General features: G+C 39.0%; 1 protein-coding gene across 6 annotated transcripts in view; it reads left to right on the forward strand.

Moving 5' to 3' along the window:
- S100pbp (S100P binding protein) overlaps nt 1-26332 on the forward strand; it is a 38172-nt gene extending 11840 nt beyond the window's left edge. For 5 of the 6 annotated variants that reach the window (XM_021637059.2, XM_021637082.2, XM_060379500.1 and 2 more), the window contains 2 exons: nt 20647-20731; nt 23214-26332. In XM_021637059.2, the coding sequence (XP_021492734.1) occupies nt 20647-20731; nt 23214-23355 (227 nt within the window). In that variant the 3' untranslated portion in view covers nt 23356-26332. The other variant, XM_021637090.2, reaches the window with a different exon arrangement.
- Nucleotides 26333-27018: the final 686 nt, after the last annotated feature.

The raw sequence follows: 27018 nt of genomic DNA on the forward strand, positions 1-27018 counted from the left end.
TGAGATGTTATTTTGAATTTTCTTAAATTGATAAAGAAGAAAACTTCCTTATCCAAAGATTTACTTCAAAGGATTATTTAAGCAGATAATTATGGGAAATTGTTTGGCTAAGGAGTATTAGAGAAGGGACTGAGACCAGTGAGCCTCTTCCCTATAGTTGAGAGCAGTAACCTGACCATAGTGCTTTTTTTTTTCTTTTTATTCATTTTTTTTTTATTTATTACAATTTATTCACTTTATCCCAGCAGTGGCCCCCTCCCTTCTCCCCTCCCAATCCCACCCTTCCTCCGATTTCTCTCTCTCCCATGTCCCTCCCCCAGTCCACTGATAGGGGATGTCCTCCTCCCCTTCCATCTGACTCCAGCCTATCAGGTCTCATCAAGGTTGGCTGCATTGTCTTCCTCTGTGGCCTGATAAGGCTGCTCCCCCACTCAGGGGGAGGTGGTCAAAGAGCCAGCCCCTGTTCCCCTTACTAGGGAACTCACCTGGAGACTGAGTTGCCTTGGGCTACACCTAAGCAGAGGTTCTAGGTCCTCTCCATGCATGGTCCTTGATTGTCAGTCTCTGCAGGCCCCCCTCTGCCCAGATTTTTTGGTTCTGTTGCTCTCCTTGTGGAGCTCCTGTCCCCTCCAGATCTTTCTATCTCCTCCTTCTTTCATATGATTCCTTACATTCTGCCCAAAGTTTTTTGTTGTTGTTGTTGTTTTATACTTTATTATTTTTTTATTTTTTGGCTTTTTGAGACAGGGTTTCTCTGTGTAGCCTTGGCTGTCCTGGAGCTGGAGCTTTGTAGACCAGGCTGGCCTCGAACTCATAGCAATCCACCTGCCTCTGCCTTCCGGAGTGCTGGGATAACAGGTGTGCGCCACCATACCCGGCTTTGTTGTTTTTTTTTTTTTTAACTGGGGATTTTAAACTGTTGTTATTTTGACTGTTAAACAGTAGAAGTAGATGAAGTGATGTTCCTTACCAATCATTGTTTTGGATCTTTTATAATGTAGAATTATTTTTTCCTGCTGCCTTTTGCTTTTAAATGTCAAAAGCAAGCATTTCAAACTTCATCCTGTGTCTTGGCTTCTCAGTACAAGCTCTTGAAAGTCTGAACTATGTGCTGGATCCTTCAAGCTAATATCCCTGTACTTCATTAGAAGCTGTTGCAAGCCAAAGTGGATAAATTCTTTCTCCAGCCCTCAGGAGATTATACTGTTTTATTCATTGACCTAGTGGCCGATGGGAATTCAAAAAGGAGCAGAATTGAAGGCATGGAATTGTTGGGAGGTTTTATACTGATAAAAGAATTTCTTCTCATAAAGGTTACTCTGTCTTCTGGTATGTTTAGCTTCTTTTCTTGTTCAGCAAACTTTTTTGGAGTCCTTTTAGAAGTGTTAAGTTTGAAGATTGGAACTGGAGACATAAGCAGTGGGTCCTGGCGTGCTGGGAGTTCATAGTCTAGAGAAGATTATTCCACTAAAATATTGATTAGTTTTCTAAGGAAACACACACAGAGTAAAGGAGAAACTAGGAAGGAAGAATGGAGATGATTGAGGAAGATGTCCTAGCTAAATTCCACAGAAAAGGTGATGGACTTAGGTTCTCAGATCTGTGCTAGGGAAAGGTTTAGGGAAGTTGTTCTGCGGTGAAGGCTCCTTTCTCTTAAAAAGTCCTGGATTAGTAGTTTCTCTTTTATATGGCTACAGACAAAAGGTTTAGAGTGCTAACATCAATCAGGAGAACATTTTAAAACTAAATTCCTTTATTCTTTTACTCAAGATTTTATTAAGCAATGAGATGTCAATGTGCCATTCTTTGCCCACCTGTTTGTGGCGTCTTTTTATTTAAACTATTAGGTCTGGTAAAAGTAAAGACATTTTCCCACCCATATCATTGGAGGGCAGATTTTAAAGAGATTTGTTCATCTTCAAGCTTGTTTAAAAAAAGAAAAGAAAAGAAAGAAAGAAAAAATCTGGTTGTTATTTTTCTCCTTAGGTGGTCTTTTTTATATCCTAGGAGATAGTACTTTTATCTAAGTATATTTTCCCTTTTCATTTGAGGTGTTCAAAGAAAATTTCTCATGTGAAGAAGCAAGGCACAATTGCTCACATTTTTACTGTCCTTTCCATTTGCTTCTTAATTCAGCAATCACTCCCTTAAAATTACTACAATTTATATCCTATTTTCACAGAACAGCCAGAAATATAGTAAGAAAGCAACAGATTTTAGTGGTTAAAAAAAAAGTCTAGAGTTAACTTCTAGGTTTATTTTTATTTAGTTTTTGTTACATTTTCTTTTGTATACATATGTGCATGTAGGCATGTGTAGCCACAGTGCATGTATGGAGGACAGCTTGTAGGAGTCAGTTCTGTCCTTCTACCATTGTGAGTCCCAAATACTGAACTTAGGTTATTAGGCGTGGATTAAGTACCTTTACCTCTGAGCCATCCCATTAATTATACAACTCTGGATTATATCCTGGCACCATTGTTGGCTAGATGGGACTTGAGCCATGAAAAACTTATTTGCAAAGTGAGAATAATGAAGTTTAGCTTGCGAAGCATAATTACATAAGAAAACACATGTATAATGTGTAGGACAGCGTTTAGCTTAAGCTAATACAATTTTAGCTAATAGAATTTTTTAGATACCAGTATCGACAAGAAAGTTTTGGGCTGGGGCAAAGGGTTAGTGGTTAAGAACACTTACTGCTTTTGCAGAGGCCCCAGGTTTGTTTCCCAGAGTCCACATGACTTTTTACAAACTGTAATTGGTGGAAAAACAAAACAGAAAAACCTGTAACTCCAGTTCCAGGAAATCTGACGTCCTCTTTCTGGCCACTGCAGGAACTAGGCTTGCTTGCATTTTGGTACACATACATATGTTCAGGTAAACACTCATACACATAAAGTAAAACTAAAAACAAAGCTTTAAAAAAGCTCACCTTTTCATAGTGAGGTATATTTTTTTAGAGAGACAGGATCTTTCTATGTAGTGCTGGTGGTCCTATAAATTGCTGTGTAACCAGGCTGCCCTCAGACTTAGAAATTCTCCTGCCTCTGCCACCCGAGTGCTGGGATTAAGGGTGTGTGCTACACACTTGGCTCATAATAGAGTTTTTAGGTAAGATAGTGTGATATGTTTTAAAGCTCGACAAATGACAAAAACCTGGTAAAATAAAATGAAATAGCTTTTACAAAAATATTAATAAATGAAGCTGAGTGATAAGCACGTAGGATGTATGTTATTTTTAATTTTGCATACATTGCAAAGATAATGTAATAAGATTTTTAAAACTTGACCTTTATGAAATTCTTGCCATCTAATATTTTCCTGTCAAGTTATTATAAAAATTTGTTTCTGTGACATTTCTGTCTTTATTTCAATACTCCAGTATGGTATTAAGTTTGTTGTTGTTAATTTTCAATTATGTTTATTACTGTTGTGTGGGTATGCATGATATGTGGGTGTACATACCATGGCATGCATGTGTCTGGCAAATGACAGCCTTGTTTAGTCAGTTCTTTCCTTCCGCCCTTATTTAGGGTCCAGGAACTTGAATTTAAGTAATATATATATATATATATAATATTAAATATAAATGTATAGTTATATAAATAATGATTAAGTGCTTTTATTCAGTGAGCTGTTTCATCAGGCCTTCCTGTGTGTGTGTGTGTGTGTATGCATACCTACACTTATCGTACATGCGCTCTCATTACTGCTGGAGTTATAGGCGTTGACTGTTTTGTGTAGCTCTGTTTACATTGGTGTTAGGAATCCAAATTCCAGCCCCTATGCTTGTGCAGCAAGCACTTTACCCGGTAAACCAGCTCCCTAGCCCAGTGCTAAGTCTTTGTGTCACTTTCCCTGGACAGTAGGCCCAGTATCCATACACATTTGCTTTGTTTTGGGAGATTGTTTGAGATAGGGTTTCATTCATGTTTCATACATGGAAGGCTGGCTGCCTTTTAGCACTGTGTAGCTGAAGAAGAGCTTAAACTTTTTTTTATTTTTTTATTTTTTTAGACAAGAGTCTCATTGACTATCTTTGGCTGGCCTGGAACTTGAACTTGGTATGTAGGGCAGGCTGGCTTAGAACTCACAGAGATCTGCCTTTCTCTGCCTCCTGAGTCTGGGAATAAAGGCATTCATCACCACTGCATGGCCACACATTAAGATTTTTACCAAGGGCGAGCTAGATAACTCAGCAAGTAAGGGTGCTTGCTGCATTAGCTTCGTGGTCTAAGTGTAAGTTAAATCCCTAGAACCAAGTCAAAGTGGAGAAGAGAACTGACTCCACAAAGGTGTCTTCTCACTTCCGCATGTGCACCATAGGTCATACATCATAAGCACATCCAGGAATTGAAAAATAGGGTCTTAGAGAGATGGCCCATTGGTTAATCGTACTGACTGCTTTTGCAGAAGTCCAGTATGGTTCCCAGTACCCACATGGCAGCTCACAACCTCCTTAACTCCAGTTCAGAGGTTCCAATGCTGCTTCAGGCCAATGCTAACACCAGATATGCACATAGTCTACATGCATGAAGACCTCTGGTTCTAAACATTTCGTAACCCTTTAATAAAGTTCCTCAGGACGTAGTGACCCTCCCCACCATAAAATTATTTTCATTGCTACTTCGTAACTGTAATCTTGCTGCTATTAAAAATTGCAATGTAAGCCAAATGTGGTGGTTAGTCATGTACTCTGGAGGTAGACACAGGGAGATCTCTGAGTTCGAGGCCAGCCTAGTCTACAGAAAGTTCTAGGGCAGCCAGGGTTGTTACACAGAGAAACCCTGTCTTAAAAAAACCAAAAAATAAAAAATCATAATGTAGATATCTGTGTTGTCCGATGGATTTAGGCAACTGTTGTGAGAACCACTGATGTAGGCAAATACACAAAATAAAAATAAAGCTTTAAAGAATAAGTAAAAGAAATAAATGAGTAAGCAAATAAATAAATATAGCCAAGAGTGGATGATGGTGGCACATACCTGTACAGCCTTCAGGAGCCAGCATAGGATCAGAGAGAAATCCTGTCTCTAAATAAAGCAAAAAATTTTTAGCTTCTCCTGGAATACACCTATAATCTCAGTACTTAGAAATATTAGAAACCTGAGACCAACCAGTCTCAGCTAAGTTTGGGATCATATATGAAGTGGCTCTGTGAGAAAGGTTCTTTTTCTCCAAACTTGTTGATTTGCGTGTGATCTGGAGAAGCTACAAGGTGGAAACAAAGAGCTGGACTTCTGTGTTTGAGTGCCACCCCTCACCCTTAAATGCATAAATATAAATTAAAAAATAATGTTTGAGGGCAGCCTGTCTGGGTATTTTACAAGGAGGAGGAATTTGTTTGGTATGTTTGTTTGTTTGTTTTAGACAGGCTTCCTCTGTGTGGCCTTAGCTGCCCTGACTTGCTTTGTAGACCAGGCTGGCCTCCAAGTCAAAGATCACCTCCCTGTGCTTTGTGAGCTCTAGGAGTAGTCGTGTACCATCTTGCCCGGCAAGGGCAACCTGTGTTACATGTGATCCTGTCTCAATACCAAAATACCAAAATAAATTTCCTAGTCATTACAAAGTATTCTATTTTGGATAATAGGTTGTATCTATTTTCATTATGTTGAGTGAATGTTCTAGTCAATAAATGTTTATGTACAACTCTTATTTCTATAGGATGAATGCCTAGAAGTGGAATTAGTAGGTAAAGTATATAAACACTTAAAAAAAAAAACAACAAAACCTCTTGTTTATGTTACCAGTCGTCATGATCAAAAAACTGAATTAATTTTTGTCATCAATATTGATAGGTAAATTTAATAATTTTAATCAATAAGGTTAAAATTTTATGTTCATTGATTATTTATTTTTAACTTTTTGAGACAGGATTTCTCTATGCAGCCCTAGCTGTCCTGGAACTCTGAGAGATCCACCTGCTTCTGCCTCCTGAGTCCTGGGATTAAAGGCGTGCACTACCACCACTACCTTAAATAATAACTTTTTGTTTTGCTTTTTTGTTTTGGTTTGGTTTGGTTTGGTTTTTGGTTTTGGTTTGTTTTGTCTTGTAGATAGGGTTTTTCCTGTGTAGCCGTGGCTGTCTCGGGACTCTGTAGACCAGGCTGTGAGATCCACCTACCTCTGCCTCCCGAGTGCCCTGCGTCGCCCAGCTAAATATTACTTCTTAAGATATCTGATATCTAGTCCTTGTTCCAGTTTCCAAAATTGTCCCAAATGTTCCTAGATAATTTGAGGCAGAATAGGATGGTTTACATCTTTAATTTATTGTCTCAATCTCTTTTAATCCAAGTCACTTCTTTTATAGATGATTTCACATTCTAAATTTTGTCTGATCATTTTCTTTAGTGCCATTTAGTTTGATTTTCATCTCCTGTGTTTCTGTAAACTGGAAGCAGGATTAGATTCAGATTAAGCATTCTGGACACAGTTTAGAATACTTGTGTATTTGTCCTCTATAAACCTTGGAGGCATATGTGCCAATTAATGACAGTCTCTTAAACTTACGTTGTTACCAAAATTTTGTTTGTTTTTTGTTTGTTTGTTTGTTTGTTTTGAGACAGGGTTTCTCTTTGTGGCCTTAGCTGTCCTGGACTGGCTTTATAGACCAGGCTGGCCTTGAACTTACAGAGATTTGCCTGCCTCTGTCGCCCTGAGTACTGGGATTCCAGGTGTGCACCATTGCACCCAGCTCCAAGTTTGTTAAAAAGTGTTAATGGACATAACTTCTCATTGTGAGATATATTTTTACCCTCTAATTGCTGTCATTTATGGGGCGATGCCTTAGTCCCATATGAATATCCTATTCCCCAAAACTAACTTTACCTAATGGTTTGAACAATCATTGATGATCTTCATCTGAATCAGCTATTATAAGAGGACATGGAAAATGTTTGTGCCCTCCCCATATAACCTTTAGTCTTTCTTTTTTTAGAATATGTATTGACAATTTTATACATGTATGCCATGTATTTTGATCACATCCACCTACACCTCACTCATTGCCTTGCATACATCCTAAATATATGTTCTCCCAGTAAGCTGTATTCCACCACTCATGGATTTTTTAAAGTTATATTTATAGTTCCTATTCTTTTTTTAAAAAATTATGTGTATAAGTGCTTTGCTGGCATATATGTTTATGCCTTGTGTGTGTGCCTGGTACCCGTGGAATCCAGGAGAGGGTGCTGGATACCCTGGAACTAGAGTTATAGACGGTTGTGAATTGCCATGTGGGTGCTGGGGATTAAAGCCAGGTCTTCTACAGCAAGCAACAATTGCTCTTAACTGCAGAGCCATCTTTCCAGCCCCAGTTCCTATTCTTGTTGATGCTCAGTGTATCTCAGATTTAACCATTAAAGGCTCCTTCAAGCTGGATTCTACTGTCAACCACCATCAATCTTTTAATTGGTGTGAATATGGCTCTATAAGTATGTCCTTTTAAGAGTATCTGGGTTGTTTGTTTTTGTCGTCTATTTATTTGTTTGATTTTGTTTTGGTTTTGTTTTTTGTTTTTTTTTTTGTTTTTTGTTTTTTTAGGACAGGATTTCATTGTAATAGCTTTGGATGTTCTGGTCTTTGTAGACTAGGCTGGCCTCGAACTCACAACCCACCTGCCTCTGCCCTTCTGAATATTTTTTTTGTTTTAAGCTGGGGTCTTACTCTGTAGCCCAGGCTGGCTTGAAACTCTCTATATAGCCCAGGCCAGCCTCAAATTTGTGGTTATTCTTCTCACCTTAGCCTCCTGAAGGCTGGGATTACAAATATGAGCCACCATGCTTAGCTCAAGTCTTTGTGATACATACCTAAAAGTAGATCAAATGATGGTTTTATTTTCATATGTTTTGAATAATCTCCATACCATTTAATGTAATTTTTATCATTGATTCTAGCTTTTATTTTATGAATTATATATTTTTGAGTGCTAAGAAATCAGTGCCTAAGGCAAAGTCAGATTGCTCTCTTGTGTTTTAGCTGTGAGAGTTAGATCTATTACCCATTCTGAAATTATTTTGTACTACAAGATATAAGTCATTATATAAATTGTTTCTTGTTGCCTTTCTTTTACACTTGATTTGTGTGTGTGCCGTAGCATGAAAGTCAGAGAACATCTTGCGGAGTCCGTTCTCTCACACTGAGTGATATCAGAGATCGCACTTGGCCATCAGCGTGGTGGGCAAGCACCTCACCTCTGTGCCGTTTTGTTGGCCTACCCCTTCCTTTTTTAAACATTTTATTATTGTTTTTGTAGATGGAATTGCAGTTGTTTCTTTACTGCTTTTTATGAAGACTATTCATTTTTTGGCTGGTTTCATTTTGTTGAAAACCAGTTAATCTAACTCTACAGAGAAAAAATTTAATATATCCATTAATTTTATTTTGTAGTTATTTTGGCTATTATATTTTCTTTGTATTGATGCATGTTTCATTTTTAATTTTTCTTTCATTATGTGTAGGGATGTTTTGCCTGAATATATGACTGTACACTGTGTATGTACAGTATCCTCAGAACCAGAAGAGGGCATTGGATGCCCTAAAACTGGAGTTACAGGATGGTTGTAAACTGCCGTTAGGGTGCTGGGACTAGAACCTAGGTCCTGTGAAAGAGCAGCCAGCCAGTGCTCTTAACCACTGAGCCATCATTCCTGCCCTCAGATACATAAATTTTAGAATCAGCCTATCAAATTATTTAAAAAGCCTGCTGGGTTTTTATTAAAATTGCATTGAATGTATAGAAATTGGATAAAATTTAGCAAGAAAGGATATCTTGAGTATTTTGATTCTTAATTATTCAAATCTTAAATTTCTTGCAGCGGTATTTTGTAACTCCTGTTTCTTCCTGAATGTATGGCCTTGAACTTCTTATTCTCCTGCTTTAGTATTCTGAGTGTTGGTATTATAGGCTTGAGCCTCCATGGATAGCTGTTTTAGAGCTTTTGATGTACATCGTTCACATCTTTGGTATCCCTGAGTATTGTATATGGTGATGCTTTTGTCCAAGATGTATTTTAGAATTTCAGCGTCTGTCTAGGTAGCACACAAGTATAATCTCAGTTTTCAGGAGATTGAAGCAGGAAGATGAGTTTGAGACCAGCTTGAATTATGAAAGACCCTGTCTCAACAAAAGGAAAACACCCCTACATTTACAAATAAATACTTTTTCTGTGATAAAAATTTAGTTGATTCATATATATATAAACTCACTTGCTAGTTTTTTAAATAGATTTCATCCAGGAGCTGGGCGTGGTAGCACAGCACTTGGGAGGCAGAGGCAGATGGGTTTCTGAAAAATGAGGCCAGCCTGTTCTACATAGTGAGTCCAGGACAGCCAGGGCAATGTAGAAAGACCTTGTCTCAAAAGACCTTGTCTTTTGGTGTTTTCAAGTCAGGATAGCCAGGGCAATGTAGAAAGACCTTGTCTCAAAATAAATAAATAAATAAATTTTCTGCTCTTCCTCCCTTCCTTTCTTTGTGTATGTGTATACGTGTATAGGGGCCAGAAAAAGTCTGCTACTATGCTTCTCTTCATACACTGCTGTACTTCTTAAGAATTGAATTTTTGAGGTCTCTAACCAAACTTCAAGCCCCCAGGTTAAGGTTAGGCTGGCTAAATAAGCTCTCAAGATCCTAACTCCATCAGTCCCTGCTTACATCTCTGGGATTAAAGGCATGTGTGACCACACACACACAAACACTTTTTTTTGTTTTGTTTTGTTTTGTTTTTTTTTTGTTTTTCCAGTTTAGCCTTGGACTCACGTTGTAGAGCTGGCCTCAAACTCACAGATCCACCTGCCTCTGCCTCCTGAGTGCAGGGATTACAGGTGTGCTTCATCCAGCCTGATTTATTTTTCACGACAGCGTTTCTCTATGTAGACCTGGGTGTCCTGGCTTGCTGATTCCAGCTTCACTGCTGGGGCTTCAAACTCATGTCCTCTTTTTACCACATTTCATCTATTTGTTTGTTGGTAGTTTTTAAAGATAGTCTTACTTTGTTGTGGAACTATGTAGACCAGGCTTACAGAGATCTTGTCTATTCCTCTGGAGTGTTAGGATTAAAGGCAAACAACACCATGCTTGGGCTATTATCAGATCTATGCAGATAGCTATGTTATTTTTTTTTAATTATTTATTTATTATGTGTACAATATCTGCATGTATGCTTTCACATCAGAAGAGGGCGCCAGATCTCATTATAGATGGTTGTGAGCCACCATGTGGTTGCTGGGAATTGAACTCAGGACCTCTGGAAGAGCAGACAGTGTTCTCAACCTCTGAGCCATCTCTCCAGCCCCCAGATAGCTATGTTATTAGCAAATATATATATATATATATATATTTATCTTATTGTATCTAAGTACAACATTTAATCCAAGTAATGAAATCTTTTTTAGTTTTAGGGGAGAACATTGAATCTTTTACCAGTAATAATTGTGTTTCTTATAAGTTTCCTTGAATATATTTTTATTAACTTAAAGATGATCCTTCAGTTATAGTTTGATAGAAGTTTTCATTAGAAATGGGTATTGTCAAACATTCTAAACATGTCTACAAATGATTACACAGTTATTTCTATTAATATAGAGTTATAGTTGATTGTTCAGTATTAATCCATCTTTAATTTCTAGTTTTATGCGAATTCCCAAAAATCTTTGTCTAATATTGTTGGATTGTTAATTATTTATTTACAGTTCTGTTTTGTCTTTTGGTGTTTTCAAGTCAGAGTTTCCCTGTGTAGTCGTGGCTATTCTGGAGCTCACTCCTACAGATCAAAGTTTATTTACCTTTATTTTATGTGCATTGGTGTTTGCCTGCACATATGTCTATGTGAGAGTGTCAGATCTCAGAGTTAGAGGCAGTTGTGAGCTGCCATGTGAACCAGATTTGAACCTCTGTCCTCAGGAAGAGCAGTTAGTGCCCTTAACTGCTGAACCAGCTCTCCAGTCCCTATTGTAGTTGTTGTGTTTTGGTTTTTTGAGGCAGGATCTCCTATAACTCAGGCTTTTCTTGAACTCATCGCGTATTTGGGGATGATCTGAACTGCTGATCACCCTTTGCCTTCATCTATGAACATCTTTGATACATTTCTTCATTTATTAATGTATTTTCTAAATTTGTTCAACAAGGTTTTCGCTTTTATTATAGGTCTTGTACATATTTTTTAAGTTCATTCATATGTATTTAATGCTTGTTTATGCTGTGTTAAGTGATATTTAAATTTTTTCATTATTTAGTTGGTTATTGCTAGAATATAGAAATGTTGATTTTTATGACTATATTATATAAATTAAGCTAATTTTCCTGTTACTTTTGTGAAATTTTTAGATATTTTAGAATTTGTTGTGTTCTGATAATATCTGTAAATAAAGAAAGTTGATTTTTCAATTTATAAGCCTTTTATTTCTCTTGCCTGCTGTACTGACTGTGGCCTCATTAAATGTGATATAGGTTTATTATAGATGCTTTATCAGGTTAGGAAAATTCCCTTCTGATTTTGTGATAATTTTTATCATGGACTAGTAACAGATTTTGTTAAATGCATTTTCTGCCTTTACTTACTGCATTTACAAGTACCTAATAGTATTTTTCTTATATTCTGTATTATATTCTCATACATTGATTGAGTTTTGTGCTCCTAGAAACGGGATTTGAGGGCTTGCACATGCTAGGCAAAACCCCTAGCCTAGCTCTATTCTGTTCAGCCGTCTTGCACAAGCTTCCTTAATCTTAAATCACCTTTACTCGGTTTGCTAATTCTTTTTTTAAAGGATTGTCAAAATTGTGTGTGTGTGTGTGTGTGTGTGTGTGTGTGAGAGAGAGAGAGAGAGAGAGAGAGAGAGAGAGAGAGAGAGAGAGAGAGAGAGGATGGAGTCAGTTCTCTTCTTCCACCTTTTTGTGGATTCCAGGGCTTGAACTTAATGTCATCAGGCTTACATAGCAAGCACCTTTATCTGCTGGACCATCCTGCCAGCCCTTTTAAAATACTTTTAGCTGGCTAGTGATGGCATACTTTTTAATCCCAGCACTCTGGAGGCAAACGCAGGCAGACTGGTTCTACATAGCAAGTTCCAGGACAGCCAGGGCTACAAGTATTCTTTAGTTTTCTTGACTATGCGAATGCTAGATTTCATTCATTCTTTCATTCATTCATACATTCATTTGGTGTTTTTTGGGAGGTGGGGGGTGGGGTAGGAGTACGACAGAGTTCTTATGATGAATCTCTGGCTGTCCTGGAAATTCACTATGTAGACCAGTTTGGCCTCAAACTCACAGAGGTTCCCCTGTCTTTGCCTCCCAAGTGCTGAGTGTGTGTGGGGTTGGTAGTTAGGTTTTTCTTGTTTTACTTTCTTGAACAGTGTATCTGGAAATTTATCAAACTTACTGATTTCCCACATACACATAAAGGAGGTTTTGTTTTCATACTTAAAAAAAAGTTGTTTTTATATGATTTTGGAGTGTGTGTGTGTGTGTGTGTGTGTGTGTGTGTGTGGCCCTGGAACCCTCTGTAGACAAGGCTGGCCTCAAACTCAGAGAGATCTGCCTGCCTCTGCTTCCTGTGTGCTGGGATTAAAGGTATGTACTGCTACTGCCTGGCTTTCTTTTATTTTGTATGTATATGTGTTTGTTCATTTATACGTGTATGTATGTGCCAAAGTATGTATGTGTTTAGAAGAAAACATGCTGGACTCAGTTTTCTCCTTCCACCATGTGAGTTCCAGGGATTGAACTTGGGTCATCAGGCTTGGTGACAAGTGCCTTTACTTGCTGGTCTTTTCTTTCTTTTTGTGCTTTGGGTTTAATTTTCTCTTGTTTTCTAGATTTGTTTTTTATATATATACATGATTTCCATTTTATCTAAACATTTGAAGTTACAGTTTTCCTTTTAAGTACTACTTAGCTAAAATCTTATTTTTTTAATCTTATTTTTAATTCATTGTTTTTATTTCACATGTGTTGGTGTTTTGCCTATGTGTATGTCTGCATGAGGATGTAGGATCCCCTAGAACTGGAGTTAGCTGTGATCTGCCATGTGGGTGCTGGGAATTGAACCCAGGCTCTCTGGAAGAGCAGCCTGTGTGCTTAACCGCTGAGCCACTTTTGCAGCCCTACTTTTCAGATTATTAAGTTCACTTATTAAGTGGAATTTTCCCCAACACCAGCTTTATATTTATAAGTTAAGGTTTACATTAGTGATTGAAATACTGAAGTGTAAGGGGTTTTTAATCCACATTTTATTGCTATATGAATTTTATTTAGCCACAGAGCAAAGGACAATCTTCACCACCTCTTAGCCACAACTTAAAAATAAAATCATGATACTGATTGTTGGTCCAAGAAAGCCCATCTGTTAGAGACTATGAAGAGAAGAGAACATTTAAATGTTCCAATTCTTGTTAACATCTCTAAATTTGGAGGAAGGAGAGGTTGGAGCTAAGAACCTAAAATAAGGTTTTTGGATTATTAGTCTCACCTGGGTTTGAATCCTGGCTTACCAGTCAGGATATTAGATGATGGCCAAGTGTATGTCTTCTCCAAACTTTTGTTGTCTTCTGAATAAAACAAATTATAACATGTGCCCTTAGTAATTGTTAGAAGTCAGTGGTGCATATAAAACGTTTAGCAGAGAACCTAGTACCTACGCACTTGATAAATGTCAGCCATCATAGTCTCCAGTTAGTAAGTCTAATAAAGATTACCCTTAGGAACAAGTTTAGTTTTTCTTTCTATTTATTTGTTTTTTCAAAACAGGGTTTCTCTGAAGCCTTGGCTGGCCTGGAACTCGCTCTGTAAACCAGGCTGACCTCACTCTCACGGAGATCCACCTCACGCCAGGGAGACCTATGGCTCCCAGGCTTAGGTTCTTGACATGGCCGTGAGCATGTCACCATTCCATGCTCACTCAGAACTTCTTACTCCCATAGCACAGTAGTTAAAGAGCCCAAAAAGTAGTCTATCCTTGAAACAAGATGATTTTTCCTGCCACTAAGAAGGTAAGTCAGGTAGTGGTTCATGCCTGTAGTCCTAGTATTTTGGGGCCTGAGGTAGTTATAAGGCTGGACTACACTGAGACCCTGCCTTAAAAAGACTGAAGAAGAAGAAGAAAAAATAGCTTTTCTTTTAAAAGCTACTTAGCCTGGCCATGCTGGTGCATGCTTTTAATTCCTGTACTTGGGAGGCAGAAGCAGGCAGATCTTTTGAGTTCATAGCCAGCCTGGTCTATGTAATTTGTTTCATGCCAGCCAGGGCTACATGGTAAAGCTATATCTCAAAAACAAAACAAAAACACAACTTACTAATGAGTAATAGCCACTGCCTTATTTATGAGCCTTATTTATGAGACAGGTGTCTCGTGTGTGTGTGTGTATGTATTTGTGTGTGTGTGGCCTGGAGGACAATCTCAGTTTTCATTCTTCAGGAGCCATCCACCTTGGTATTTTGTTACCAGGTCAGCCATTGGCCTGGAGCTTGTGAATTAAGCTAGGCTGTCTGGCCAATGAACCCTGATGATCTGCCTGCCTCTGCTATACCTCCCCAATGCTAGGGTGGGGGTACTAGTAGGTCCAACAACTGCACCTGGCTGTTTTCTAAACAAAAGAGTTGTGTTCAACAGTCCTGATTTAAGTTAAGATTGACTTATAATGTGAATATTTTTTCATTTTTTGTGTGTGTCAGATACATGTGTGAGAATCAGAGAACAACTAGGGTAGAGTGGGTTTTGTCTTTTAACTGTTTTCTTCAGACCAAACTCAAATTGGTAGGCAAGTGCCTTGACCTGCTGAGCCATCTTGCCAACCCAGTTTGAAAAGGCTTTGTTCTGTTATAGTGTAAGTATCAGGATAGATGGGAAATAGATGTAAGAGGCAGTCATTTTGATTAGCATTGTATGCCTGTTCTGACGGCTGTGAATGTCCCCACTTGGCATCATTGTTTCTCCCAAAGATGCAAACATTTCAAATCTCAGATAGAAAAAGGTTCCAACCGGGTGCAGTGGCACATGCCTATATTCCTAGCGCAATCCCAAAGGCAAAGGCAGGTGGATCTCTGAATTTGAGGCCAGCCTGGTCTACAAAGCAAGTTTAGGACAGTCAACACTAAACAGAGAAACCCTGTCTCTTTGTGTGTGTGGGGGGGGTGTGTGTAAAAAAAGTTTAACAAAAGGTTCCAAAGAACACCAGCCTTCCATGTTCATGGTACAAACCATGACAAAAGCCATTTTCATATTGTTAAACAGATGGATAAGATTGCCTGTAGAACCCATGGCTACTGGTATCTCACACTGCCTCAGTTGCTCAGCTCCACACAATATAGCATTTTAAAAACAATCCAATCCAGGTATAGTGTGAGAACCTTTGATTCTAGCACTCTGGAGGAAGAGGAGCACAGATCTTAGTCTGGGGCCAGTCTGGGAGTTCTAGGTCAGCTCCAGCTACATAGGAAGGCCCTGTCACAAACAAATAACAACAAAAGTAGTGATCCTGGCTCAAAAAATAGTATTTTATTGCTTTTATTTTTTTAATTATATGATTGGATGTAATTAGTAATGTTCACATTTTCACAAAAATGGAGAGTAGCCTCACTCCCAAAACTTAGTGAAGTTGAGTTTTCTATTTAGCGTTATATGACAAGTTGTAGGAATATGTTTAAAAACTAGGAAGAGAATCTCTGCTGTCTCAGAACTGAGCAGGATTCACCTTAGATTCAATTTGTGTCCATTACCTTGTTCTAGGAAATGGTGAAACATGTAGAACAATTGTGTACACATATGTATGTGTATGTGTTGTGTGTGTATATATATATATACATATATATATATATATAAAGAATTTTAGTTTGATCATCTGCTTTTCCTTCCCCAACTCCCTTTCCACCCAACCTCATGTTTTTCTCTCAGAAAAAAAAACAAAAAACAAAAGCCATAGCAAAATAAACAAGTGAAAATGAAAACAAACTATGGAAGTCTGTTTTGTGTAGTCCTAGGCATGGAGCCTACCCTGGAATGTGGTTCTATACTTAGTGAATTGTCTATTTTTTTGTTACTGACTATAATTGATTAGCATTCCCTGTATCTAAAAATGTTTTCTTTTTATTATGGAAAGTTGTTTTAGTATACTTATTTTTATATAATAACAGATAAAGAATATTTTAACTTTTTTTTTTTTTTTTTTTTGAGCTAGAGTTTCTGTATATAAGCAGAGCCTTGGCTGTCCTGGACTTGCTTTGTAGAACATGCTGGCCTCGAACTCACAGCGATACGCCTGTCTGTGCCTCCCCAAGTGCTGGCATTACAGGCATGTGCCACCTTGGCTATTCTGACATTTTTAAAAGGGGGGTGGTTTAGACCAGCCGGTTTAGCATCACTTAGAAATCCCAGAGCTACACAATCAGACACTTTAAGGAACGAGCCACCAGCAATCTGTTTTGTAATCTCCATTTGATTATATATATAAAATAAGTATTAAAATTTGAGAACCACTGGTCTAGGGAAATTGCTTCCTAACTAGGGTGTAATTTTTATTTCTGTTTTTGTGGTTTTAGCTTAAGTTTCAGGTTTTCTTTTTTTGAGATTTATTTTATGTACATGGGTATCTTGCCTGTTATATGTCTGTGTACCTCATGCTTGCCTGATACTGTGGAGACTCTAAGAAGGTTTGGATCCTCTGGAACTGGAGTTACAAACACCCCTCTTAGCCATTTGGGTACTGAGAGTCCTCTGCAAGAACAGCAAGTGCTGCGCAGTCTCACCAGCCTCAAGTTTTAGGGTTTTGTTGTTTTTACTGGTTTTCTTCCTTGGGGTAGGGGGTGTTTTTATTGTTATTTCTAAGCTATGGCCTCTGTAGCCCAGGGTAGTCTGGAACCGTGTCTGCTGGGTGCCAGCTCTAGCGGTTGACAGGTCCCAGAGAAGAAATAAGGAGTTGAGGGAGGAGTGAGTTAGGCATGGTGGTAGGGGGCAATCTTGCTGCTCTTGACTGTTTATACAGATTTCATAAAATAAAAACAGACATGATTTTCCAAGAAGTATACAGAGCATATCATTTTTTCTCTGGACATGTGTTTGATTTTTCATTGCATGTCCAGGGTCACAGGTTCAATTACAGTTAACAAGTACAGATAGAACAGATTTCCTTTTTATTATCAGTCCCATAACTCCATTTTAAAGACTGTCTCTGCCAAAGCAAACATGTTTGATATATGACAGCCTGTTTTTAAGCTGGCAGCAATTGTGGTTTCAAAGCAGTCCAGACAAACAGAAAATATTTGAGCCGGTCTTTTTATGGATGGCAAATCATGATACTTAACTCCTTTTGCTTATATGCTTATATCATCTATACTAATAGATTATTTTAGGGGCTGGAGAGATGGCTCAGAGGTTAAGAGCACTGCTTGCTCTACCAGAGGTACTGAGTTCAATTCCCAGCAACCACATGGTGACTCACAACTATCTGTAATGAGATCTGGTGTCTTCTGACGTGCAGGCAGAACAGTGTATACATAATAAAATAAATAAATCTTTTAAAAAAAAAAGAAAAAAAAGATTATTTTAATCAGTTTATCTTTATTAGTGAGTTCTATTCCCATAAGGGTGTGCCCTGTATAAGCCCCTATCTTTAAACTACATTTCAGAGAGCTCTAAGCATATTCTAAAAGGAGGCCTCTGATCTGTTGCCAGTTCTCCTGGCCAGTCAGAGTTTGTCAACAATCTTTAAGTTCACATTGTTCCACTTACACTATTTGAGTTTCCTGAGGGGCAGCTGTACCAAGAAGGTGCAGTCATAGCCTCATAACGAAATTTCTAGTATCATTGTGCTTATCACAATATCCAGGGCATAAGGAAGACTTCCAGATAGGGCCAGATAAAGTTATTTTCCTAAAAGCAGAAGGGATAATAAGTTTAGGGCTTTCCTGAAAAGACCTCAACATAATTTTCTGAGAAAAAACATAAAATGAATCATAATGCAGAGAGTTCTCAAGAATGCAACACACAGAGACCAAAACCTAAGGGTGAGAGACAGAATGACAGTGATTTCAGCATTTGGTTTAACTTTGCTGGAACTGGATCAAACAGCTGTGCTGGCTTTATGACTTTTACTGTTTTCCAGTGGATATGGCAATGCCATTTACCCGTTTCTGATTTGTCAACATAAAGGTTTGCAGATCTCATGTAGGCCATTTTTTAGTCTTTGGAAGATGACTGGAAGAACAAGAGTTAAAATTAGAACAACCACACCCCCCAAAAAAAATTAGAACAACTCCCAGAATTATTCCCAAATTAATAATAAAAAACCAAAAGTCCTATCCCTAGATAAAGGATGTCAGACTTTAAAATTTTATCTACAACTTCTGCAGCTGAGATAGGTCCTGATTGATCTGAGCTTATAGCTGCAGTTTGTTGATGTAAAGGCTCCATATTTATGGTCAAATCAGATTTATTCTGTAAGCCATGGAGATGGGATCTAACTTGTTACCACATTATGTAACCCTCCCAAGTGTTAAGATTACAAGCGTTTCGGGGTGGAAAGATGGCTCAATGGATACTAGTGGTGTGGGGTAGAGACCCAAAGACCACACAGCACAACTGAAGTCTGAATTGAGAGTCTGTGTTAGACTGGATGGAGATTGAAGAGAAACACTTCGCACAGAGCATCCCAGAATGCATTTTAGAGGAAGCTTTTAAAGGCAAAACAGCAACAAAACTCATCCTTGTTAGCAATTTCAGTCTAATAGAAGCCGAAACATGCTGTTAGCTGGGTTATTTTGACTCTTGAGTTTTTAGAACAGGGTTGGGAACTTTCCCATGGGACTTTTCATAGAGTAGGTGTGGGGTATAGAAAGTGGGGTGGAGTCAGTTTCAGTTTAAACCAAAGGTGGCTGCAGCTGAAACAAGATGGAGGAATCTTTGCCCTGTCACAACTAGGACTTGAATGGTTTTGCAGAGGACCTAGGTTTGTTTCCCAGCACTTACATGGTAGGGAAAACTCCAGTTTCAGGGAAGCCATTGCCGCCTTCTGACCTCGTTGGACACCAGGTATGCATGTAGTCCACATACAACAATGCACATAAATCTAAAGCAAATTTTTTTGTCTTTGTTTTTTTGAGACGGGGTTTCTCTCTGTAGTTCTGGCTGTCCTAGGACTCCCTCTGTCGATTAAGCTGGCCTTGAACTCAGGAAGATCTGCCTGCCTTTGCCTCCTGAGTGCTGGGATTAAAGGCATGCACCACCACAACTGGCCCATAAAACAGATTTAAAAAAAAAAAGCATTTCACATCATAGCAAGAGCATGGTATCACACAAGAACAAGTTGAATTCTGGGTTATTAAACAGGTAAGAAAGTTCACTTCCTCGAGCTGTAATTTTTCACCTTTGAACTGATACTAAGAACATTCATTTCAGCTTGTCGCAGTGGTGCACACCTATAATCCCAGAACTCAGGAGGCAGAGGCAGGCGGATCTCTGTGAGTTTGAGTTCAGCCTGGTCTACAAAGTGAGTCCAGGACAGCCAAGGCAACACAGAGAAACCTTGTCTCAAAAAAACTGAAAAAAAAAATCATTTTTAATAATCATTTTTAATAATTATTAAAAAGAACTTGCAAGTAAAAAACAGTGAAATTAACCAGACCCAAAGTCTATGATACATCTCAGTGAACAGTTAGGAGGTTGTTTGAATGAGAAGGCTCCCATAGGCTCTTATGCTTGAATGGTTGGTCCCCTATCAGTGGAACTGTTTTAGGATTGGGAGGTGTGACCTTGCTGGAGTGTGTCACTGAGGGTGGACTTTGAGGTTTCAAGAGCCCATGCTCAGTCTCTTTCTGTGTACTGCCTGCAAATCATGATGTAAGGATACCAGCTACTATGCTGGCACTCATGCCTGCCTGCTTCCTCCCATGATGATGGCCTAACCCTCTAAAACCAAGCAGGCCCCAATTAAATGCTTTCTTTTGTAAGAGTTGCCTTGGTCATGCTGTCTCTTCACAGCAGAGAACACTAAGACAAGTTAGAATAGCTGTTCTGAACATAGCACAGTTGTTTCAATGAAGATAACACAAAGTGTTTAGTACAATGTCAGGGTCTCAAGTATTGTACAACATTGTCTTTAACAACTTATCTTCATAGCAAAGAGCTCCTATCTCTGTCTCTTCTAAACTCTTCTTTTTTTCAATGTATTTTACTATCCTTTGTGTCTGAGCCTTTGTTTTAGCTACTTTTCGTAAGCCTCCTACAACTTGTTTACCTCACTAATTTCTATGCATCCTTCAGATCCCTGACTGGCCTCCCCTACCTCCCACATCCCAGTCTGAGTAGTCACTTGCGTATTCCTTTCATCAGTTATCTCCCACATTGATTAGCTTAAGTGAGGGAAGGGGCAGACACAATGTTCACTACCATATTCCTAGGCCTCTGTGAAGTTTCTCACACCTGGTAGGATAAGTATTAAAGGAATGGTCATTACCATTTTTGTTTCCCCATCATCATTCAAAAGCAGTGTCTCACTTTGGCTTATAGTTTTTGTGCTATGTAATTGTGATGATCATAGAAGGTATTTTTAGGTCAGGTGCCTATCTCTTTTTTTCCTGAAGCATGTGCTTTGCCCTGATCAAAGTGAGCACAGCACACACAGCTGCTTACTACGCATCTCTCCATCACAGGTACCTTAGGAGAGCTAGATGCCCTCATGGATAAAGTTTACACGCAGAACCCAGACTGGCAGCATCCTTCAGATCTTACTACACGGTAAGTGGGTCTCCTTCTGAAGGAGAAACGGTTAGAATTTGGTTGCAAAGGAAATAAGATGAGGAATTGGGTTATAATTGTTTTATTTCCAGAAAAGAAGCATGGCCTGAGAATGAACTAAAAATTGGGGAGCAAAATTCAGGTTCTAATGTTAGACGTACAATGTTTAACTAACCAGCTGTATGATCTTGATCAATTCAGTTCAATTTTATGCTTAAGAGTAAAATTTCTGGTTCTAAAAATCAAGTTTCATTTTTTAAAATTGTGTATATGTGGTGTGCATGGGGGAAGTGCCTGCATGCAGTGGTACACTTGTGGAGGCTGAGATTAACTTGGTGGAGTCAGTTTTCTCCTTCACTTTTACATGGGTTTGAGAGAGTGAACTCAGGTTTTCAGGATTTTGCAGAAAATGCTTTTGTCCACTCAGCCATTTTGCTGAGCCCAGAGTCAGGAATCACTACCACCTTCTTCTCCTCAACTTCCTCTTTCTTCAGTAAGGTCTTGCTATTCAGGCCAGCCTCAGCTGCCGCTGCCGAGTCTTATTTTATAATCATACACTACCATACCCAGCTTCAGTATCCAGAGTGCTAGGCTGGGCTGGGTAGCATACACTTAATCACAACACTTGGGAGGCAGAGGCCAATGGATCTCTGTGAGTTCAAGGCCAGTCTGGTCCACATAACAAGTTCCAGGCCAGCCAGGGTTACATAGTGAGACTCTGTCTCAAAAAATAAAAAAATCTAGTATGTGTGTTTGTCTGTTCTGAGATAGGGTCTCCTTATGTAGCCAGGCTATCTTCAAAATGATGGTGGTCCTTCTCCTTCTACTTCCTGGTAGCAGGATTGTTGGCATGTACCACCATACCTAAACTAAACTAAAATCATGATTCTTGTGTTGGCATGATGGCTCAGTGAGTAAAGATGATTGATGCCAAGCCTATTAACTTGAATTCATCCCCAGAACCCAGATAGTAGAAGAAGAGAACCAATTCCTGCAAGTTCTGCACGGATTTATACACATGAGCTATGGCACTTGGGCACCTGTATCACACACATAATTAAGTAATTGATTGAAGAGGATCTGTGTTCTTGATCCTGTGTGTGGCACATGGTCACCTGCACACATGCACACACATAAATACATAAAGGAATGAATGAATGAATGAATATTTTAAAATATCTTTTTTTTTTCATTTATTTACTTTCTTATTTATTATCTATACAGTGTTCTGCCTGCATGTACACCTGCATGCCAGAAGAGGGCACCAGATCTCACTATAGATGGTTGTGAGCCACCATGTGGTTGCTGGGAATTGAACCCAGGACCTCTCTAAGAACATCCAGTGCTCTTAACCTCTGAGCCAGCCCCAATATCTGTGATCTTGACAGTACAGTTTTAACTTTAATTCAGTGACTCAACAACCTTAGGATAGGTGTGATGGCACATATCTTTAATTCCAGCACTTGAGAAGCAAAGGTAGGCAGATCTCTGTAAGTTTGAGGCCACCCTGGTCCACATAGACCCTGTCTAAAAACATGCATATGCAAAAACAAACAAACAAACAAACAAAAAACCAAAAAAACAAAATTAAAGTCTTGGTGTTGCTGTAACATTTTTCTCTCATATTCCATATTTGGGCATCAGGAAATCATAGAGGCTCTACCTATATACTCAAGGCTGACCATATCTTATACCCGGATACCTGCAAATCTCCTGTATCTGCCATTGCTTGCTTACTCTTCTTAACTCAGAAGCCCAGGAGATTCTTTTAAAGCACAAGCTGAGTTCTCTTCTTTCTCTTTCCCATTGGCTTCCACCCAGCTGCCTATCGGTCCTCTAAGAGTACTGTGTGCTTTGCCTAGGCTACCAACCTTATTCACTACTGTTACTGCTCACCCTGTTTTGGGGACACTGGCTTCATCAGAGGCACAGCACTAATCCCAGTACTCTGGAGGCAGAGCAGGGTAATTGCTACAATCTAAGATCTAAGTATCTGGGGGTACATAGCAAATCCCAGGATACATGGCAAGATTCTCTCAAAATAAGTGAAAGAAAAAACAGCAAGCAAGCAAAACAAAACAAGGAAACATAAACAGTTCTCAGATGGTGTAGAGATAGAAATGCAGCTTGCTTGTAAGCTCTAGATTCAATACCCAGTGCAGGCATGCACCTCAAAAAAGAGGGGCCAGTGTAATATAATTGCTACTAAATACATTTTGGAGTCAGATAGTGAATAAAAATCTAGGGTTTTTTTCCCTACTCGTCTATGACTTTGGGAAAGTTACTTTACCTGAGGCAGATCTCTGTGATTTCGAGGCCAGCCTAGTCTACAGATCAAGTCCAGGACAGCCAAGACTACACAGGGAAAAACCCTTTCTCAAGAAACAAACAAACAAAAAGTTGTGCTAGCTGTTATATATATATAACAGATGACCATTCCAGCTGAAAATCTTTCCTGTTTTTATTCTCCTTCTCTCAATAGAAATTACGCCCGGTTTCGACAGAGACCTCTTCAAAGATACAGCCTGAGTCAGTGGGTTGACAGGAATAAGCGAAGCCACCATCGCTTCCAGCGCCTCCCTGACTTCTCGTACAGTCCGTGTGTTTCATCCCATCAGCAGTGACAGTCCCTACCCAGGGTCCAGCTCAGAGCAGCATCTTATTTTCTTCTATTTTTTTTTTTTGTATATTTTGAGTTTTATTTTTCACAAGATTTTTTATTTAAAGAATTTGTAACCTTTTAAAAATGCCCATTACTGTCTTGAATTTTTTTTTTTTTTTAATGAGGACCCTCCTGATTTGTTTGTCTGTCTCTAAACATTTCAGCAATGTTAAGTGGTGTTTTTCTGCTTGTTGTTGCTGCTGTTTTTAAATTTAAAATGAAGGTAACTTCCTTCTGAAGGCCTGTATGAAGTCAGAGATCCAGGCTTAAGTGAAATTCCAAGTGTAGGCACAGGCAGAGTATACTTTACTACCCAAAAGAATTACCATTTCGTCCACTGTAAGGAGGAGGTGGTTTTGCAGGCTAAGGGCCAGCGACGTTACTGGTGCCTAGTGAATGGATGGAAGTCGCTGTTAACAACTCCACTTTTAAAATTTGAGTCTCTTGAATACTTGTCAGTATTTTAAAGTTGTCAATTGAGGACATTTTAAATAGGATGGAGTAGGGGAAAAGTACTGTTGAAAGGATAGGTTAAAAATGTAAAGCCTCTCCTTTCTGTACCTATTAGCTGCCGTTATTTTTTTTAATTATTATTATTGGCTTTTTTCATTCTCTGTTAAATATATCTTGTTCGTAGTGTTTGCAGGTCTTAGACATCTTAACTCTGACAGAAGACAGCTGACTAACTCCTGTTGAATACTCTATTGTCTGTAACTGGTTGGTTTCTCTGCCCCTTTAAGATTTTTTTTTTCTTTTTTTCCCACTCCCAGTGACCACTCTTTTCCTGGAGGTTTACAGGAAGTGTTTTTATATCCTGTTAAACTTAGACATGCCTTCCAGAATGCCCTCTTGTTTGCTGAAGAATACCACCAGAATCTTGACTTAATGATAAGCCAGCACCATTGAGGTGTCCTGGAGTCCTCAGTTTCTTCTGTAGAACCCCAAGTTTATGTGTCGGTGTTGTTGAAGGAACCTCCTTCCTGTGGAAGACTTTGGAGAGTCACTCTTTTGCCTCTCTTGTTGGTTACAGGTACCCTTACACCCTGGTCAGAGTCCATTGTTTCCCATCAGTACTCAAGAGTGTCTAAGGAAATTGTGATTGGGCCCTTATGCCGCAGTATCGCCTGCTCTTGAGTAAGGTTTGGTGTTCTAACCAAAGCTGATAGTCTCTGTGTATCTGTCTGCATGGATGTCTTGGAAGATTGTTATTTCTTTTGGCAGCTCTAGACATCTTTTTGGAAGATTTTACAGTATGGCATCCATGCTCTGTCATTCACTCTTGAAGGTTATTCATAGCTGTGTAGCCTCTGCTTTTCTTTCCTCAGTCCCATTTTTGTATGTGGATAACCCATCCTAAATATTCTATTCCACTTTAGAAAAGTGACTTGTTTTGTTTTTTGAGACAGGGTTTCTCTGTGTAGCCCTCGTACTCTGTAGACCAGGCTGGCCTTGGAACTCACAGAGATTGGCCTGCCTCTGCCTCCTTAGTGCTGGGATTAAAGGCATGGACTTACCACTGTTTGGCTAAAAAATGACTTTGATTAGGAAAATCTTTTTTTTTTTTTTTAACTTTTTTTTTTTAAACCTTCAGTAGATTTGGATAAATGTTCCAAAGTCTGTGTTGGTTTTTCTTTTCTTTCTTTCTTTATTTTTATTTTTTACAGAGTTTCCTATGTATTCTAGGCTAGCCTTCAACGTACTTTTTAGCTCAAGGTGGTCTTGCACTTCTGATTTTCCTGCCTTACCTCTCAAGTACTGGGATTGCAGGTGTGTGCCATGCCCAGTAAAAATTTTCTCTTTTTTTTCCCTCTAAGACAGGACTTCTTTGTGTAGTCCTCCTGGAATTGGCTCTGTAGATCAGGCTGACCTCAAACTTAGAGATCTGCCTTCCTCTGCCTTGATTACTGGACTAAAGGTATGTAACACCATGCCGAGCTTTTGACTTTTTTCCCCCAGAGAGAATTTTCTATTCCTTGGTTGTTTGGTTTAGATTCTGAAACCAGACTTGCAAAGGTAGTAGTTCAGATTTCTCTCTTGGTTAGCAAAGTTTTCATTGACCTCATTGGTCACTTGTCCAAGTTGCTGTAAGTTAGCCTGATAGAATGAGATAATCCACCTTTGGGACCAAAACAAAGTTCAGATTAAATATAGCTGGAGTAGTTAGCATGGTGGCTAAATAGTTCCTCACAGATAACCCAGAGAATGAAGGGACAACATTTTGCTTAGGCGAAAATCTGAGATGTTCTTGCTCTCTGGTACCAGGAGGGTTTAAGACTGAATGTATAATGGGAGCATTGCCTTTGCCAAATCAGATGAGTGACAGGTTAACTAGAAAATGTGACAATCACATTTCCTCTAGCTCAGATAATTCTGTTTTTCCAAAGTGTTAGCAGCCTAATTAAATCTGTTGGACTGGGGGAGGAGAGAGCTGTTCTCTAGTGGTTAACATGGTATTCTTTAAGGAGAAAAAACAAAGCCAAAGAAAAACTCATTATCTGGCATGTTAGCCTTAAAGATGGTAATGGGCAGAACCTGGAGTTTTAATCTCTTCAGAGCTGCATATCTCTTATATTCGGTATTGGCCTCTAAGTCTTGTATTGCAGATTAAATTCTTGCTGTATTTTTAAGTTTGAGTAAGAGTTATGTGCATTTAACTGTGTGCCTAGCTTTTATCATCCATGATGACATTCTTGCCACAAGGGTCTTGACAAAGCAGAGTGAAAATTTGCTATTTGTAGTTTACTTATAAGTAAGGAGCCTAAAATAACCAATAGTTTTGCATTGTAATATGGGCTCTGATTTACTTGCATTGTTGTCAAGATCATTTATGAAACTGAAGTTTGGTGCCTCCTTTTTTTTTTTTTTTTATCATGTTTTTTCCCCTTGTAGCAGTTGTGTTTAATGTCATTAAAAAGAAATAAAAGTTCTTGTCAGTGGCATATGTACTGTGGCCGTCTGTTTCGGGAGGAGGGCTCTTTGCCTTCCTCTGCGTAGGTCGTTCAGTAGGATTTGGGAGGGTGGCGGCATTTAGTAGAATATGGTTCTGCGAAGGAGAAGGTGCTTGCTCCCTGTTCTTTTGAGGGTAAATTACAGTGCTGAGGAAGGCGTTCCAGCAGTTAAGAAATGTTGAAATTGATTGGGATTTGCAGCTCCATATGGTGCATGTCAGGAGCCTGACACAGAGAGCCTGAAATATCATTGCTGCTGTTTTTGAGGGGGGAAGACCATGCAGTTGACATCAGGCAGGCTGTGCCTCACACTCCTTCCCGTGGCCCCTGCTTGGCCATTGTGTCTGTTTCTTTCAAACTAGCACTGCTATTCCGGGGCATTCTCCCTTTGGAAACAGGAGAAACCAGAATCAGTAATTTGAAATTGGTTGTTCTTAACCCAACTTCTCCAAAAATTGTTACTCCAGGAAGCTGGCATGAAGATTAGATGAATGTGGGTAGATGCTGGAGACAGCATTCTCTAGATTGCGTTTATGAACCTAAGCTTCTTAGATTTCCTCTTAGGAGCAAGGATACAAGGGGATCAATAATAGATTGTTAGCCAGTGCTCTCAAAATCCCAACACCTGCTGAGAAAACAGCTAGCAACACTCTTGGACAGGCTCCCTGACCTGCTGT

This window comes from Meriones unguiculatus, chromosome 3, assembly GCF_030254825.1.
Source record: "Meriones unguiculatus strain TT.TT164.6M chromosome 3, Bangor_MerUng_6.1, whole genome shotgun sequence".
Lineage (NCBI taxonomy): Eukaryota > Metazoa > Chordata > Mammalia > Rodentia > Muridae > Meriones > Meriones unguiculatus.